General features: G+C 36.6%; 6 protein-coding genes across 6 annotated transcripts; 3 read left to right on the forward strand and 3 right to left on the reverse strand.

Annotated features, from left to right (window-relative positions):
• Nucleotides 1-101: 101 nt before the first annotated feature.
• DFA_02547 (uncharacterized protein) lies at nucleotides 102-415 on the forward strand (the record flags this gene model as incomplete). The annotated part of the gene is made up of 2 exons (XM_004357214.1): nucleotides 102-275; nucleotides 356-415. 2 exons carry the CDS (start codon nucleotides 102-104, stop codon nucleotides 413-415), a joined length of 234 nt encoding a protein of 77 aa, XP_004357270.1.
• A 107-nt stretch (nucleotides 416-522) lies between these two features.
• On the reverse strand, nucleotides 523-2,312 carry kmo (kynurenine 3-monooxygenase; the record flags this gene model as incomplete). Its single annotated transcript, XM_004357215.1, has 2 exons — nucleotides 523-2,032; nucleotides 2,236-2,312. The coding sequence occupies 2 exons, from the start codon at nucleotides 2,310-2,312 to the stop codon at nucleotides 523-525; spliced, it is 1,587 nt and encodes a 528-aa protein (XP_004357271.1).
• A 1,514-nt stretch (nucleotides 2,313-3,826) lies between these two features.
• DFA_02549 (uncharacterized protein) lies at nucleotides 3,827-5,490 on the forward strand (the record flags this gene model as incomplete). Its single annotated transcript, XM_004357216.1, has 4 exons — nucleotides 3,827-3,849; nucleotides 3,890-3,993; nucleotides 4,067-4,938; nucleotides 5,017-5,490. The coding sequence occupies 4 exons, from the start codon at nucleotides 3,827-3,829 to the stop codon at nucleotides 5,488-5,490; spliced, it is 1,473 nt and encodes a 490-aa protein (XP_004357272.1).
• Nucleotides 5,491-5,649: 159 nt separating this feature from the next.
• On the reverse strand, nucleotides 5,650-10,858 carry DFA_02550 (uncharacterized protein; the record flags this gene model as incomplete). The annotated part of the gene is made up of 4 exons (XM_004357217.1): nucleotides 5,650-5,937; nucleotides 6,031-6,222; nucleotides 6,298-10,012; nucleotides 10,785-10,858. The coding sequence occupies 4 exons, from the start codon at nucleotides 10,856-10,858 to the stop codon at nucleotides 5,650-5,652; spliced, it is 4,269 nt and encodes a 1,422-aa protein (XP_004357273.1).
• Nucleotides 10,859-11,114: 256 nt separating this feature from the next.
• DFA_02551 (uncharacterized protein) lies at nucleotides 11,115-16,228 on the forward strand (the record flags this gene model as incomplete). Its single annotated transcript, XM_004357218.1, has 3 exons — nucleotides 11,115-11,134; nucleotides 11,587-14,772; nucleotides 14,854-16,228. The coding sequence occupies 3 exons, from the start codon at nucleotides 11,115-11,117 to the stop codon at nucleotides 16,226-16,228; spliced, it is 4,581 nt and encodes a 1,526-aa protein (XP_004357274.1).
• A 236-nt stretch (nucleotides 16,229-16,464) lies between these two features.
• On the reverse strand, nucleotides 16,465-19,047 carry wacA (aquaporin-like protein; the record flags this gene model as incomplete). The annotated part of the gene is made up of 5 exons (XM_004357219.1): nucleotides 16,465-16,889; nucleotides 16,959-17,327; nucleotides 17,990-18,072; nucleotides 18,217-18,278; nucleotides 19,021-19,047. The coding sequence occupies 5 exons, from the start codon at nucleotides 19,045-19,047 to the stop codon at nucleotides 16,465-16,467; spliced, it is 966 nt and encodes a 321-aa protein (XP_004357275.1).
• Nucleotides 19,048-19,073: the final 26 nt, after the last annotated feature.

A 19,073-nucleotide genomic window follows, 5' to 3' on the forward strand; every position in this document is an offset into this window, starting at 1 on the left:
AATAGGGTCTCATTTGTTACCCAATGTATGTCATTTTCAAACGTTCGTTTTATCTGCATTCAATAATAGATACAAAGAAAGATAATATCGATATCTATAGAATGACCAATAAAAAGAATTTGAAATTAGGTGGAGCATTGATAGGGCTAATAGGAATAGGATTAGCATTCCCTGTATATTTCGTAATGAGTAAAAAGAAAGAATTGAAAGACCCAAATAGTGCTTATAGTAGAAACGCTTCAATCAGAGGTACCTTTTTAAACTCTGGTAGTAAAGTATGTTACTATGTTTAAACAATGAATCATATATCGTATATTTATACTAAATCTTCATCATTTCTTGTTGTTTCTTGAAGGACATTGGTAAAAGTGATGTAAAATTGATTGGTGTAAATAATAATAATAACAAAGAATAATAATATAACAAATAATAATAATAATAATCAAAGAGATAATAATAATAATATAGATTGATATTTTCTTCTGTATAGTTTTTATAAATTAGTATCTTTTCTTTTTCTCTTTATTTATTTAATAATTCTTTAATAAGTTTATCAGCAAGTTTGAGATCAATTTTTGAAAGATCCAAATCATTTGGATTGACAAGATTGCTTAGGATTTGTTGGTTGATGATGCCAATACGTTGAGCATCGGCGTATGGTACACAGGAAAAGGAGATTAATTCATAACGAGAGATATAACGACCTGGATAAGTATCCTCCAAGAGATGTTCCAATTTCTTTTTAAACAAAAAGATGGGGTCTGCGACATGATCACGCATCTCGTAAAAGTTTTCGACTGCCATCTCTGCAATGGCGTCTGAATTGGCCTTTCTGTGGAGTTGGTAGAGTTGGTATGCCTTTTTCCAGAGGTTGGTATCGATCTTGACTTGGTCGTGTCCGGTTGTGACGTCTTGGTGGTGTTCATGTTTGTTGGCAAAATCTTTGATGCAGTGGTAGAGATCGAGACAGTCTTCAAAGGCTGCATTCATACCTTGGCCGTAGAATGGGACGATAGCATGTGCTGCATCGCCGACAAGCACCGCTTTACCATCAACATGCCATGGACTCGTCTTGACAGTGACCAACGAAGACGTTGGATTCTCGATAAAGTCTTCGACCAATGTTGGCATGATCTTGTGAGCGTCTGGGAAGAAATCTCTAAAGAATTGGTCAATCTTTTTGGGGTCGTTTCCAAGTTTGGCAAAACTCTCCTCTTTCTCTTCCTCGCCATCAAAAGCGAAAAAGAGAGTACATGTAAATGAACCGTCAATATTGGGTAGAGCAATCATCATAAATGAACGACGTGGCCAAATATGAAGACAATTCTTTTCCAAAAGATGTGTTCCATTGGGACCGGCTGGAATACTGAGTTCCTTGTATCCATGCTCTAAAAAGCTTTGAGAGTATTCTTGTCGATCCAATTTAGTCATTGATTGTCTGACTGCAGAGAATGCTCCATCTGCTCCAATGACAGTGGCGGCACCGTGACTCAGAGTTTCTCCAGTGGCATTATCGACCGATTGGAATTGACCACGTTTCAAGTCAAGATTACGAATCTGTTTGTCAAAGTAAAAGTTGAGTCCACGACACTGCATGGCATGTGTACGAAGACGTTCGTTTAACAATTGACGTGATATACTGTACAAGTGTTTTGAAGTGTCACTTGAATAGGCTTGGTAATTCGAAGCTCCCTCCAAAGTATGAATCATTCTACCTTTCATTGGGATAGCAATCTTTTCAGTATCTTCCATGACACCAGCCTCTTGTAGTGTTGCAATACCACGTGCAGACAATGCCAAATTAATCGATCTTGCTCTCTGTTGATTCTTGCTTACATCCAATGGTCTCTTTTCAAATACATCTATATTATTAAATCCTTGTTTGGCCAATAATACTGCCATGGCACATCCTGCTAATCCTGCACCAATAATTGCTATCTTGTTTTGTTCATTATCTATCATTTTTGTTGTTGTTGTTATTCTTCTTGTTATAGTTGTGGTAGTCTTTGTAAAGGTTTTAAATAAATATTTACTAATCATAATATAGTATAGTATTATTAATTAGTATGTTAAACAATCAATTTGTACATATTTATATTTATGAAATAAAGGTCAAACGTAATCTTTGGTCTTTATAGATAGATTCGATCAATGTATTGGAATGTGTAGAACAAACACACAATCAATCCTTGCTTTGTTCGAACAGTCAGTTCTATCAAAAACAGACAGACAAACAAACAGAAAGACATTGGTGGTGTGATTCTATGAATTAAAATCAAAGTAGATTCCAACCCGACACCTTTAAATTTCATTTCATTTCTGGCTTACTTTTAAGAAGAATGATATATATATAGCTATATATGTAAGTTCAGTCAAAGTAAGTTACTGTCTCTTTATAAATATTAACTAATATGTTTGTTGTATTGTTGTTAAATGAAGTGCTTATATTTTACAATATTGTTTGTTTGTTTGTTATTGTGTGGAGATTAGGAGAGTATATAATGCAATATAGTATCTTGTCTAATTAAAAGAGAGAAATGAATAAAAGGGTTGGGTTGGTTGTGATGAGACAGAGAGATAAACTTTTGTACAAGATCGAATGTCGTTTGGACACGTGTTGAGCCGATATTATTAACAAGGAAGGGGACAAAAAAAATTAAATTAATTAATGAGGTGGGCGAGGAGGATGTCAGCTGAGCACAACAACACGGTTTAAAAAATACTAGTACAAAAAGGAACAATTAACAACAGATAAAGACAAAGAGAGAGTGAGTGAGAAAGAGAAAAGGGAGAAGAGGGAGCAATAGAATAATAATCAGTTTAAATAGGAATGTTTGATATTATTGTATGATAGATAGTAAGGACCTTCCCCTTCTTTTTCTTTCTTTACCGTTTGCCCCCCTGGATAAGATATTTAGCTCTCTCCTCGTCGGTATGAATATGAGGAAGAAGAGGATGTGGAGGATGAGGAGATGAGGTATGCTATAGCAAGCTAATGTTCATCCTCTCATCCAGAATAGGGTATGATGTTCAAGGTAGGAGGATTTTGCTTTGCATTTTGTTATCTGTTTATCTGAACTATGATTGAATTCAATCAAAGAATCATGTTGATATTTGCATTTATCGTGATCATCGTCTTCGTCGTCGTCGGTTCATTATGCGAAGGTTGTGGATGATCATCATACAACGGTTGATGACTGGGAAGGTTCTAGACAAGTTCAAGTGTCAAGAGGACAAAGATGGAAGCGATCAAACAGATCCCTTTTGATCAGATCTTACATTCATTGGCTACTCTGTATGAATCTAAAAAAAAAAACAAAAGTAATGCTATCCACATAGATACCAGACACAAACTGAACTCGTTGTCAATCAATCCCTTCCCTCTACCCACACATCAACCAACATATACCCAACTTTAGAAACTAAACATCAGATCCAGAGATGAAATAGACCAAAAAGTAGAAAAGAGAGAAAGGATATTTTTGAAACCGTTCATCAACCAAAAGTTTAACAAAAAGATATCCATCTATCTAATCTATCTAATCTATCTATCTATCAATTGAAATGATTACAAATAAGTTATTTGTATCTATGATTTGTACTTATCATAATTGATGAACAATGAATTTCTATGTGACATGTAAATGCAACCGGTTGCACAGAATGCATAATTATGTACTTGCACGTTTTTTGATTTTTTTTGCAAAAACGACCGAATAATATAAACAAACAGAGAGAGAGAGTAGTAGTTGAGGATAAACAGAGACAGATAGAGATAGATAGATATAATGTTATCAATTAATAGATTCAAGCATTTATTAACGAAATGCAATTATTCTCAGACTCAATGTGTATACAGATCATATGCCAAACAAAATAATAATAATAGAGCTAATAATGAAGTCGATTTTGGTGACAATGAAACTACGACTACCTCTACTTCTACTACTACTGCTACTGCTGCATCTTTTGAAGATGTAGATCAAGAAGTTGGTAAGTTTACTAGATGATTCAATGATACATATCACAACTCTAACATCTAATGATATGATTGATTTGATTATAGATGAAATTTATAATAGACTATTTGGCAAATCTGAAACAAATACAAATGTTTCAAAGATTAGTTTAAAACAAGAAGGAGGAGGAGAATCAGTATCATCATCATCAAAAACAGAGACATCAAAGAACTTTAATTTAGATAAATTCTTTGAGAATTTGAATAATCCAAAGACAACACAACAATTATTTGCAGGTGTTGACAAGAAGAAACAAAGAGTAACAAAAAGAGAAAAAGAAGAAGAATATGATGATGAGGATCAAGAAGAAGAAGAAGTGGAACAAACTAAATATTATATACCAAAAGGAGGAAACAAATCAAGAGATATATTGGGATCAGATCAAAGATATAGTTTAAAAATCTATCAACAAACATTGACAAAGCAAATAAGAGCAACACAAGATGCAATCATGTCTGGTACACAGTCGGAACAAGACACTTATCATGCCAACTTTTTAATTGAAAATATTCCCGATGACTACAAGGACAATGATTTGGAACATTTGATCATCGAGAATATCAACAAGCCACTCAAGAGTCTTCATTTTGAACGTGTACGTGACACTGCTTCCAGATCACAACATTCAGCCGTCTTTGTAGCTGCTGAATATTATCGTGATGAAGAAGCTGCCAGACGTTTGGAAAAGCAACAAGAAAAATTACTCGAAAAAAGATTGACTGCCAATGACCAATCGGTAGAATCAAACATTGATAGTATCGTAGCTGAATTGTCAGTAGCTCCAACCCTCGACGACGGTCATGGAAACATAATCTCTTATGGTGCAGTCCCTTCAAAACTTTCACTCAAACCAATCAAAAAATCAAATTCACCAGATACTGTTTATAAAAGATTTGATACTTTTGGTTTTACTATTGATGTAGGAGAAACAAAAAAGATATATATATATATATTGGTTGATATTAATATTATTTTCTTTTATTTAATTTATTTTTAGGGACAAAGATATAAAGTAATTGAATCAAACAAATTAAAATCAATTAAAATATTTAATATACCAAGATATATGAATCAAGAAGATGTATATGCAATTTTGAATGATCATTTTAGTAATGGTATTGCTAGAAACTTTACAATCAATCTTCCAAAACCAAGAACCAATTCTCATCAACCAGAGACCGATGAAAACAATGGAAAGTGTGTTGTTACGTTTGCATCTCACATGGATGCTGTCAATGCCTATCAACAAATACCTCAATTACACTTTGGCGATCATCAAAGAGCTCATTGTCAATGGAGTAGATTTATTCAAGGTGACAACTCTCCCCAATCACTTTTGGCAACTAAAATGTCAAGATCCAAAAATAGACTAGTTGCTGAATTATCACTCATGAGAAAGGTTTTAGATTTATCAAGTCGTGTAAAAGAACAAGAAGAAGAATCTAACAGTAATAATAATAATAAAAATTAATAACTATCGCTAATAATTATTTTCAAAACTAAACCAAAACTAAATTATAACTCCTCTCTATTGATTCTTCTTTTATATCTGTACAATTATTTTAAATTATTTATTATATTATATTTTTTATATATATTTGTTTGTTTGTTTGTTTGTTTGTTGTTTGTTTTATGGTTTAACCAAATCAGAACCAAACATACATTTTCTTCTTTCTTCATTTGTCATTTTGTTAAAATCATTTCTGAATAAACGATTGGTAGAGAGAACACCGATGGATCCAACCCAACAGCTTCCATATCTAGCGTCTTTAGTTTGTTCATAGTCTTCCCTCGTGGCTGGTGTCGTTTCAATAAGCAATTTCTTTGCATTTCTTAGCACCTGTCTAGGACTATCCAATACACTATTTGTACAATGTAACCACATAAATCCATAATTTGGATCTGCATTTATACACAACTATAATAGTGGATAAATAAATATTAATATAAATATTCATATTTTATCTCTTTTCTTTTCTTTTCTTTTCTTTTTTTTTTGTTTTCAACATACTTGTTCAAGTCTTGAAGTATCACAATTGAATCCCTTTTCCATAATTTCAAGTCTTAATAATTCAATAAATGAATCACCAAATTGAGGTGTAAATTGAACTGCAAACTCTAAGAATCTTTTTGCTTTTTCAAGGTCATTATTATTTAAAGCAATTCTTGCTCCTTCACACCAAACTTCACCTGATTTTGGTACCTATAAAAATAAAATTAAAAAGTGTAAATATTATTATTATTATTTCTTTTTTTTCTTTTTGTTTTTTATATTTACAAATTGAAGAGCCTTTTTAAAAACTTTTAATTGAGCTTGATAACCTTTAAGTTGATTTAATTGAATGAGAGCAGCCCAAAGACGACCAGCACCAGAATGGATTTTCAGAGATTCCTTGGCGGCAATGGTAGCATCTTCATAGTTGTTGGCACGCATTTCCAATAAGACACTTTCAAGAAAGACCTTCCAATCAAGACGGGCTTCATCGTGTGCCATCTTTAGGATTCTTCTTGATTTGTTAATGTTGCCGGCATACTCTTCGAGACGGCTGTACTCGAGGAGGACAAGTGATTTGAGTTTGGCGGGTACTTCTTTGAGTGCACGGAACACTAGTTTACGGGCAACGTTGATATTGTCGGCATTGAGTTCGGTACGGCTACCGCCCAACCAAACCTTCCAAAGTAGATTCTCTGGACACAGCTCTACACTCTTGACATAGGCGGCACGTGCCAGCCCAAGATGATTGGCACGCTCTTCAATTTGAGCGGCCTCAAAGTACACCTTCCACGTCACCTCTCGTGAGACTGATTGGCGGGCTCGGTCGACCGTGGCACGCGTATGTACCAACTGGCCATTAGACGTCTTTTCGTAGAGTCGGAGTGCCGAGAACCAGAGTGGACCGTACTTGGGGTCCTCGGACAACCCCTTTTCAACAATGGCAATAGCACGTTCATAGTCTTCGCAACGTTCCTCTAGCTTGTACGCCTCTTGGTAGATGGGACCGTACCATGGGACATGCTTCATCAAGTACTTGAAAATCTTGCGTGCAACGTCGATATTGCCAGCACGTGCTTCCAACAACCCACCTTCCATGACTGCACGCCATGTCTTGAATATCGACTGGTCACGCAACTGAGACAATAGAGCACGGGCACCTTCAAGATTATCCATCTTTTCTTCGTGTCGGATACCCTTGATTAAAAGGCTCTCGTTGAATGGACAATACTTGAGACCTAGCTGGAGAATCTGTTGACACTTTTCCAATCGACCATAGTCTTCTTCCATCTTGGCGTACTCTAGCCAACCCTGACTAATGTATGGCTGCGTACGAGTGACAATACGGTAAAACTTGCGAGCCAACTTTAGATTGTTTTGACGGTTTGCCAAATCAGCCAACTCCAAATAGACACGCCAATGTACCTTTTCAGATAGGGTCTTTAATGATTCCTTGGCAAATTCCATTGCAACCTCTAATCCTTCCTTTTCCTTTAATTTAAATTGTTTGATAAAGTGTTTATATTGTTGTCTAGAGATTGGACTTTCTACCATCTCTCCTCTCTTTAATTCAATTTGTTTGTTTGTTGATGTTGATGTTGTAGTTAGAGAGTCTCCTTTACCACTATAATGATCCAATTCTGGATCAACTTGTTCATATGATTTATAATCAAATGATAGTTGATCATTGGATTGATTTGGATTATTAGAAGATGATGATGAAGGATGAGGTGTATTATGTTTTGTCAATGATGATGATCTTTCTCTTTGACCATATGATTGTTGTTGTTGTTGTGGTTGTTGTTGTTGATTATGATGATGATGTTGTTGTTGTTGGTTAGATGAAGAGGAGGATGATGATGAATGGTGACCACCAGATGAATGATAATATTGATTACCATGTGATTGTTGTTGTTGTTGATTATGATGTTGATTATGATGAGAGGAGGAGTGTGGTTGATGATGTTGTTGATTAGAGTGATGGTGATGGTGTTGTTGACCAGTGGAAGGATGTGATTGTTGTTGTTGGTTATGATGATGGGAGGAATGTGATTGATGTTGATGTTGGGGTTGATGATGATGTTGATTATGAGATGATTGAACTGGATGGTGATGTTGTCCAGAGTGTGATTGTTGTTGTTGTTGCTGTTGCTGTTGCTGTTGATGGTGATGATGAGATGATTTACCAACAGCTGTATTATTATTATTATTATTATTATTATATTGATGGAATGATGATGATGAAGATGATGATGATGAGGATGACCCCTTATTACTTGTCGGTTGGAATGGTGCTACCAAAGGATTAAATGGTTTTGCCTTGGTATCTCCACTACTGGCTTGTGCACCACCACCAACACCTGCACCACCAAGTTGACCCAGAGTTGCGTCTCTGGATATAACGGGTTGGGATGAGGAGGCGAGGATAGGAGGTGATTGCAATGATACAATGGGTGGTTGAATCGTTTGCGAGTGAATGGCCCCAACCATTGACTTGTGTTGTTGTTGTTGTAATGGTGGTAATGTAGATGACCCCACAAGTAACTCTTGTGGTGATGAAATGGGTGAATGAGAATACCCTCCAAATATTGGTGAAGATTGATAGAATGCCATGTGTTGCTGTTGTTGTTGTTGAGGAGGTGGAGGTTGTTGTTGTAAAGGTGGTTTTTGATAATTTGAAGACCAATCCAATCCACTACCATTCATCAAAGGTGATGTTTGTTTCATTGGTGGTGGATGCGGTTGTTGGGGTAACTTGTTCATGAACCCATTTAATCCCTGTGGTTGTTGGTGTTGTTGTTGAGGTTGACCAAAATAGGTTGGACTTGAGAATTCTGGTGAACTGGTTGTCATCCCAAATCCATGACCGTGTTGTTGTTGCTGAGGTGGTGGTGGTGGTGGATAGTAATGTTGTTGGGAGGGATGATGGTGATGAGCCTGTTGCAAAAAGTCACTTGGTAAATCATATGATTTGAACGATGATGTGGAGGATTGTGGAGGAGGAGGAGGGGGAGGGTGAGGAGGATGTTGTTGCTGTTGATGGTGAATAGACGGGCCATCCAACCAACTGACTCCAACAGGTCCAAAAGATTTTTGAGGGGGCGGTGGACCATGAGGTGGTTGGTGTAGAGGTTGTTGAATCATATGATTATTCATCTGTTGTTGTTGTTGTTGATGATGATGTGGATGGTAAACATGTTGCTGCTGAATGTATCCACTACCAATATCACCACTAACACTACCATAAGTTGGAGAAGAATGTTTCTTCATTAATTGTTGTTGTTGTTGACCAATTACATTTGAAGAAGAATTGGAATAGTTGTTGTTGTTGTTGTTGTTTCCACCACCATAGATACCACTACTAGTATTAATAGAAGAACTACTAGTATTATTTGCAATAGTTGATTGATTTCCAAAATAAATATGGTTCATACTAAAGGGGATACTTTCATCACTGTCACTCAACAAGTCAAGTGATTTCTGTAGTTGGTGACTTTGTTCATCCAATAATCTTTCATCGTCATAATTGGAATCTGAATCACCTGATACATAGGATGAAGACATTGACACTTGATGATGATGATGATGATGTCCATACACACCAGGTAGTATTCTACTACTACTATTCAACTGTTGTAGTAGTAGTGAATTGTTGTTGTTACTGTTATTGTTACCAGTCGTGGTATTCAAGTTGATATTATTTAAACTTGTATTGTTTAATGCATTATTGCCGCTACCACCAGCACTACTATTTGTAGTTGTACCACTACTATTGTTATTGGTGGTTGGTGATGTTTGTTGTTGTTGTCCATTTAAAGATAACTTTGAGAATGAATATTCAGTCTTATCCATTTTTTGTTGTTGATATTGTTGTTGAAGATATTGTTGTTGTTGTTGTTGTTGTTGTAGAATATTTCGATTATGATAAGCTTGGTTATCATAAAATGGGATCATAATCGTAGTCGGAGTTGATAGATATGCGTCACACAATAAACTCTCTCTGTATTATTGATGACCTATTCATAGTTGGATAAAAGAAAAGAAAAGGGTCGATTAATATAATTTCTATATTGTTGATAAGTTTTAAACTACATACCTTGTTTCTAGAATTTGTGTTGTTTTGATGTTGATTGGATATTAGGGTGTTTGGGTATTAATTAATTAGATATATATACAATGAAATGTGTTGTGTGTTGTGTGCGTGTTGGGTGGTGATTATTAATATCTTGATATTATTATTATTATTAGTATATAGGTATTATATTATTATTATATTATAAGATGAATGATTTATGGTGTTATAGCTAGGTCTTACCCCCTACACCTCTTTACTAAATCAATCTCTTTATATATATATTTATAGTTGTAAACTACTTGGTTATTTGTTGTAACTATTCTCGTTCAATTGTATAAATACATATATATTTATATTTATATATATACTCTACTACGACCGTATGTCTGCTGATATTATTATTATTATTTATTTCACTAGCGATATTCTAATTTATAATTAATTATCTTATGTATATGTCAGTCGTGTCGTTTAGTAGTAGTAGTAGTGTTGTAAAGTAGTCGTCTCTATTCTATTCTTTCTTGTTGAAATAATCTATAACCTTTTTGTTTGTGTTTGTTGTTCTTGTTCTTATTTATTATTATTATTATTATTATTTCCTCTCTCTTTTTTTTTTTGTTGTTTGAAAGTAAAGATATAATCGAATCGATCAAATATATCTCTAAATGGTTTAGAGAGGAGTTATTGTTGTTGTTGCTGTTGCTGTTTGTTGCTGTTGTTGTTATGTTGTGTTGTGAATGAGGACTGTGTTGAGAGGAGGGATGAGCTCATTCAATTTTTTTACCGTTGCTTGGTAAGGGCGCCAACAAAGCTGTTTGTAACCGCTCTCAAACCAATTCAAAAATATTGATTTTTTTTATTTTTTTTTCTCACCCACTCCCACTCGCTGAACTACGTGTTGTTATCATACATGTCAATTTTTCATAAATTTAATGTAGCGCGAGTTGAAAGCAACTATGAACCTTAATGTAATCAATATTGCAAATCTATATATCTATCTATCTATGTCACGGGTATCAAATATAACATGTATATCTATATGTCTGTGTATCTCTATATGTATTTGTGATTGTTCGAACTTCATATCATTATGTGCATGTCTTGATGAACGCGAAAGATGTGAGAGTGAAAAAAAAATTAATTTTTTTTCGTGAGTTTCTTTCTGATCACACTCAGTGTCATTGCCTGATGCAGAGATTGACACTCGTTTAGCTACATTTTTCTCTAACTAGTTGCATTCTTCGTCTTCCCTCCCTCCTTTGCATATCTTTAAAAGAAGAAGAAGAGAAGCGAGAACCCACCTATCACTATCTACGCATTCAACATCATACGCCAGAGTATAATAATATATAGTTAGTTAGATGTATGTTCATTCATTCACTTTGCTGACCGAGGAAATGTTAATGATAATGATGATGATGATCATCATCACCATCAATCAATGATGATTACTAATACGTGTCTATAATTACATTTGTAATATACATATATCTATTTAGAGAGAGAGAGAGAACAATGTATAGATGTGCTGCAACTGCTTCAAAGCAGCGTATTAATAGTTTGGTTGCAAGTCAAGTAACAGCTACTTTGACTGGTACCAAAGGAGGTTCATTGGTAGTCTCCAAATCATCATATTGTACTTCTTCTAAAAAGGATGACAAACCTGATGGTGTAACAACTACTCCTAAAACAACAACCAACCAAAAAAAAAAGAAAGAAGATCCATCAGACAATTACAAGAATCTTTTAAAGAATTTTGAACAAAGATTAGATACTAAAAAAGAAGATCAACAAACAACAAAAGATCAACAACAACAACCACAACAATCATCGTCATCATCAAAAGAACAACAATTACAAAAGACATCAGACAAACCATCACTTAAAAAGATATCAAATATTCCAGCATTTGATGCAAGTTTTGCATCTTACAATGGTGGTGGTTTGGGCATGTATATGGCCGAGCAAGAGGCTGATGAAGATACTGCTGCCGACGAAGAGTTTGATATTGAAGAGTTTAAAAACATGAGATTCAACGAACACGAAGACGTGATTATCGAGGATGTCGAAGACGAGGATATCATGATCGAAGACTATGAGTTGGATCGTGACGACTATGGTGGTGACATTGTCGACGACCTCTTGGAGGAGAGTCAAGCCATCGAATATGAAGAAGATGGTGAGGACGGTGACGGTGTTAAATTGTCCAAGGGCGACGAGGCAGACTTGGACGAGGACGCCGACGACGACCAAGACGAAGAGTTTATCGATGAATACGAAGAAGATGATGACGAGTTGGACGACGAACTCCTCGACGATGCCGACAATGATGGCGATCTCATCGGTGAAGAGCTTTTGGACAAGGAGTTGGACAAGTTGTTGTCAAAGAAGGATCAAGAGTTTGCTATGGCCGAGTTTGACAATATCCAAGAGGAAGAAGACGACGAGCCACAAGCCGAGTTTGAAATGCAAGATATGGACGAAGCAGCCGAGTTGGAAGTAGAAAGAGCCACAGAAGACGACGATGAGGATGTTGTCGTGCCACAAGATATCGCCGAATATCTTGACCTCGAGGATTTGGACCGTCAAAACCTCTTTACTCATACCGAAAATCTTGAACTATTCATGAAGAATTTCGATGGTGAAGAAGGTATCTTGGAAACACTCGAAAATGAATTAAGACAAGATGGAAAACAAGAAGTCGACGAAATCGATCAAGACGACGACGATGAAGATGATATGATTCAAGTAGAGGAAGAGATTGACTTGGAAGAAATCGAGGAAGATGAAGAGGATGAGGGTTTGGAGATGGACGACGATTTGGAAGAGTTTGATGAAGATGGAGAGGAAGAGGTAGACTATGATAATCTGTCCGATGAAGAGACCGATCTTGCTGTCCGTGCCGAATCATTGATCAAGGATTTGCCAACACTGCCATTCCACGAAGAACTTGCTATTGCCCAAGAAGAGGGGTTGACTCCATTTGACCAACGTTCGGCCGACTATGGTAAGCTGACCAAGGACAAGATGCGTGTATTCACCAAGAACTGGGAGCAAGGTCTTTTGCAAGACTCTCTCGAGACCTTGTTTGCCGATGACATGGCTCAACTTGCCAGCACACAGGATCCTAGCAAGGTGCCATACATCTTTGACCCCAAGCTCATCAAAGAGTACAACGACGACGTCAACGAAAAGTTGGGAGACCAGTTCCTCGAACACCACCAACGTCTCGAGCTTGTCCAAGAGCTCATTGACGCCGACCCCGAGGACTCGCCAACCATCGAGGACTACATAAAGTTGGAGCAACACCAAGACCAAGACCAAATCGCGTTGCCAGAGTCTGCCAAGCAAAAGGCCAAGCTCAAGGCACTGCTCACCAAATACTCGGTCGAGGAAACCAAGGCTATCGTCCAAGACAACATTGCTGGAAATGATGCATTGGATGCCGGCCTTATCACACCCCAAGAATACTTGGTTCAACCAAAGTCCCAGCAAGAAATCAACTTTTACAACTTAAATACTATAGAGTCTACTGCCTTTGAAACTGTTGCTGCCGATGGTAAAAAGGTTGTTGGTGCTGTTGGTGGTGTTGTTGGTGGTGCCGTCGGTGGTGTTGTGACTACTGCTGCCACTGAGATGTTTGTCCCAACAAGCGACGTCATTTCAAAGGAAGATGATGCCAAATGGGACGCTCAATTGGAAGCTCAAATCGTTGATGCTATGGACCAAACCATTGCCCAAGACTACAAGCAACAAGAAGCTCAAGAATTGTTTGATCAAGAGGAACACGACAAGTACAACGAGATATTAAAGGAGGGAACCGATTACGAACCACCCAATATCACCGTCGACAGTATCTTCCAACTCTCTGAAGACAATGAGTTTTACAACTCACCATCACTCGTCAAGGACTTTGGTGTACGTGAACCACACACCTATGCCGAGATGAGAGTTGCCTTGGTCGATGCCCACACCTCGCAAATGGGTATTGAAAAGGATGACGAAGAAGACGATGAATTCCACGATCCAAATGCCATCATCAACACCAAATACGAGTATCTCAAAAAGATGGATCTCTACGAACAAGAGTACAAGCGTGATGTTGAGAACCAAGAGATGCAAGTCTATGACCAAAGTGCCGTACAAGCCGACATGGAACGTCTCACCGAACAACTCGATCTCGTCATCTCTCAAGACATTGACAATATTGTCGAAGAAAAGGTTACTCCCGCTCAAGTCTTGGCTGCTCTCAAGTTGGGCAAGGCTAAAGATTTTGAAATCAATGAAAATGAAGAGTCAAGCGGTGCCATTGAAATCACCGAAGAAAACATTGAACAATTACTTGCTCAAGCCAACGATTGGAACAACACCTCAGACATTGATCAAATCGTTCGTGAATTGGGTCAAGAAGTAGCCGGACAAGATGAAGATGACGATGGTCTCTACCATGAACCAACTATCGACGAGATGATCCCATCTGCTGAACAAGACGTTGAAGAAGAAATGAACGGTAAACAACAATTGGTCGAAGAAGAAGAAAAGGAATTGGAAGATGCCCTATCTCAAGAACTCGAAAAAATCACTGGTGAAATTGATGAACAAAATGGTGTCAGCAGCAGCAGTGGTGAAAATAATAATGGTATTGAAAAGTCTGATGATTCTGCTGATATTGATGCAAAGAATAGGTAAAGAAAAAGAAAAAAAGAAAAAAGAAAAAAGAAAAAGAAATGATTTATTAACTTTTTAAATTTATTTTCGTTTTAAAGTGATATATTATTTAATAAGAGATTCCTTGAAGATGGTGAAGAAGCAGAACCAGAATTAATTGATGAATTGGAAGCAGATTTTGAAAAGGAACCATTGTTTGACAATGATTTTGGAGATGAAAATCAACCGTTACATGTTGAGGATATTCCAACTGTTGCCGATGTACCATCATTGCAACAACTTTTATTCAAGGATCAACAGGATGCATTGAGAGAGGCTAAACAATCTGGTGATGCACCAGTTGTAGGTTCGGTGGATATCGAACAATTCATCGAAGGATTGGATCTCTCCAAGATTGAACAAACCGGAGCATTGTCGGCCCAAGACCAAGAAGTGATGTTTAGCCGTTTCATCAAGAGTGTTCAAGACGAGATTGACAACAACTTTGAAGAGTTTGCCAAACAAGAGATACAAAATGAAATCGATCTGTTGGATGCCCAAACAGCCGAAGACATTGTATTGTACGACGAACAAGGAAACGCCATCCCACAACAAACCGAGTCGGATGACGCTGCCGCCGAAAACTTTAACATTAGCGACGAAGAGTTTAGCGAACTTGTCAATGACTATGGTTCGATGGCACGTACCGAGTTGGGAGTCGAGAATATGGAGCTGCCATTTGAGATTATCGAAGTCAATAACCCCGACCTCGACGTCTACGAAGCCATGGACAAGATGGATCCAAGCGACTTTAACAAGCTCGAGCTCGGTCTCAACATCACCTCTCCCAAGGGTTTCCTCGAGATTGGCGAGTACGTAGAGATGATCAACGACCAAGAAGACATGGAAGAGTTGAACGAGCCAATGGCCGTCCTCACACTCGAAGCCGACATGTACCTCCGTCGCAAGGAAAAGAAGATGAAGGTGTTGGCCAAACGTAGAGAACGTGCCCAAAAATCACGTGAAGCTCAATTGGCCAAACATCGTGAAGCCATTGCCAATAGTACTGCTACCCCAACCCAACACATCAAGGGTAAACGTGCTATGATTCCAACCGCTGCCGCTGCCAGCAATACCATCTATGTATCACCATACGAACCAAATACCTATGTCAAGCTTGCCGACATGAAAGAACAATCAGAGCACGACCAAGACATCTTTAGAGACATTCTCCAACAAAGTCACGTCTCACTCACTCTCAACCCATTCCACAATCACGCCCAAACCAAGAGCTCAATGAAATACATTCAAGACCAACTCACCTCTTACAAAGCTCATGCTGCCTCTCGTCTTGAACAACGTAAGAATGCCGTACCATTTGACGACCCATTATTCAAAAAGACAGACCTCCTCATCGAACCATGGGATCTCGAACGTTATGATGCCGATTATTATGGTGAAAATGAAGATGATAGTGTTGATTTGGATAATTAAACAAAGGAAATTTAATAATAACAATAATAATAATAATAGTAATAGAAAAAAAAAATACATTTTTAAAAAAAAAATAATAAATAATAATATTAAAGTATATAAATCAAAAAAAAGAAAGAGAAAGAGGAGAGTAGGGATATTTATATAAAATTTAACTTTTATTTTATTTTAAAAAGATTTGGGGGGGAAATATTGAATATAGAGTGGGATGTAGATGGGGTTGATGTTGTTATTGTTTATTTACCAGCATGACCACCAGCATTGGCTGGGGTATTGGCATAATCGGCGTATGGACGATCGACAAGAGCAACCTTTTCAGATAGGATAAATCTCCAAAGGAGAGCAGCAACGATACCACCTGCAATTGGTCCAAACCAATAGAGGTAATGGTAGTGCCATGTGTCTGAGAGTACAGCTGGACCGAATGAACGGGCTGGGTTGAGTGATCCACCAGTGTATGGGTTCAACATGGCAACACCAGCATAGACAGCGCATCCAATACCAAGTGGAGCATATCTACCCAACTTTGGATCCCATTCATTGTAGACTGACATACCAAGTACTACCAAACATAACAAACAAGTTCCCATCATTTCTAAAAAGAATCCTCTTGCAAATGGAATAGTTGGTGCTAATGTTGTTGCTCCTAAATTTCCTTCATCTAAAATAAAACAAGTAAATTAATATTATTATCTCTTTAAAAGAAATAATTCTTTTTCCTTTTACTTACAATGACCTGGAACAGCAGCTTTAATTAAAGCACTACCGGCGAGAGCACCACAACATTGCATAATGATGAATAAAATACCATTCAAAATACCCATACGACCAGTAAATACAAGAGAGACTGTGACGGCGGGGTTCAACTGACAACCAGATACACCACTGGTGAACCAGATGATGGCGGCAAGAGTCATGGCTTGAATGAGGGCAATGAGGACGATTTTAATGACTGGATCGGAAAAGTAAAAGTTGGCAGTGATGACGGAACCACCAACCATAAATGTAAAGAACATGAGACCGACAAACTCGGCAAGACATTGACGTAAAAGTTGTCTCTTTTTCGATTCATGTACTCTAATAATCAGTTTGCTTTCATCTGAATTAGAGTACTGTGTGTACCTTGGAAAGATTTGTGGATAAAATGATAATACCATTTTTCACTACTAAAAATTTTTAGATATAATCTAGAGATTTCTATATTTTTGATTGGATGGATGGATGGATGGATGGATGGAATAGATTAATAAATGTTTGTATGTGTGTATAAAGTTAAGTTGGTTGGATAAGTTATTACCTTTGTATTTATTGAAGATCTAGAGATTGATGGAATGAAAATAATAAATAAATTACAGAGAAAACAATAAATAAACAAATAGATAGATAGATAAAACTATATTAAACTAATTAATGAATAACAACAACAACAATGGTTGAGATAGTCTTTGCTTTCAAACAATTTGTTCAAATTAGGATTGTACCGGAGTGCAATCGTAGTAATTGTCGAGGATGGAGGAAGTGGTGAGTTTGGGGGTTAGGGTTAGGGTTGTAATGTGTAGAATCGATAGTTTGCAGATTTTTCACAACAACAACAAACACACCCACACTCATTGTATTTCAATGCTAAATCAGAAAGACAGATAGACAGATAGATAGATAGCATCTAGTATCGCCGTTATATACTACTACTACTTTGTATCTGTCGTTTTCATCGTATCGTAGAGATATATATCTCTTTTCTATTATTTTTCATTCTTTTACAACCACCACTACCAGTGCTGTTGTATTGTGTTTCGAAAACACATTCTACATTGTGTGTTTGTTGAATTGTATTATTATTATTACTATTACTTTATTATTACTTTATTATTATTATTATTATTATTATTCATTTCCTCTCGAATATCGATTGTTCAATTGAAACATTCAATGGAATGTGAAATGTTTCGTTTGTCGCAACTGATTGAATCTACTTTTAACTATTATACATGTTCGAAAACAAATATTTAAAAGTCTCGTCTTGTCTCTTCTCCATTAAAACTTGAATAGACTTTTGATCAAAAAAGGTTGGCAGCTTTGTTATTTTTGTTGAATTTTGAACAAAAAAGGAAATTTCATTGTTTTTTGAAGCGCCATGTTGAAGGATGGAATTTGTAGAGTCGATGGGAAATTTATTTGTGCCAACATCATCCTAGACACGGGTTGTACACATTAAATCCTATCTTGGATGACGATGATGGTGGTTGTTGTAGGGTCAGCAAACATAGAGAGAGGAGAGAGATTGTCGATCAACTTGTTGTTCCATTGGAGCATGTCGTGGTTCCTTGCCTTCTCCTCCTCCCTCCTCTTTTCCTTTATTCAATCATTCATAGTATCATTCCCATCCTTAAATAGTATCTATCTCTCTTTCTTGTTTTTATTTATTTGTTTATTATTATTTCTTCTTTCACCCGAATAGATTAGATTCATTCAAACAACAACAGCAATAGTCACACTATCAGTTCTTCATACTCTCTTATTATAAAACACAACAACAGTATACTTTAAATATATTTATTCTTTAGAGAAAGAGAGATAGATACTAACTATACTATATCAATACTATTTCAACATCAACTACCCAAAGTTGAAAAAAGACAAGACAAAACCACAAAAAGAGAGGAGACAAGGTAAGTCATAAGTCAACAATTGCGATCATATCATGTACATTTATAGGAGTTAGGAACAAGTCAATAGACGCTGCTTATGATAACAAGAAAGAGTAACAGTAACAACAGTCTCTACTAACAAACTCTTGAGACTACAACATATGGATACATATAAATACTTTTATAGTTGGAGTTTC

Source organism: Cavenderia fasciculata, assembly GCF_000203815.1.
Source record: "Cavenderia fasciculata unplaced genomic scaffold Scf_Dfasci-G-b-190b03.r1-5, whole genome shotgun sequence".
NCBI lineage: Eukaryota > Evosea > Eumycetozoa > Acytosteliales > Cavenderiaceae > Cavenderia > Cavenderia fasciculata.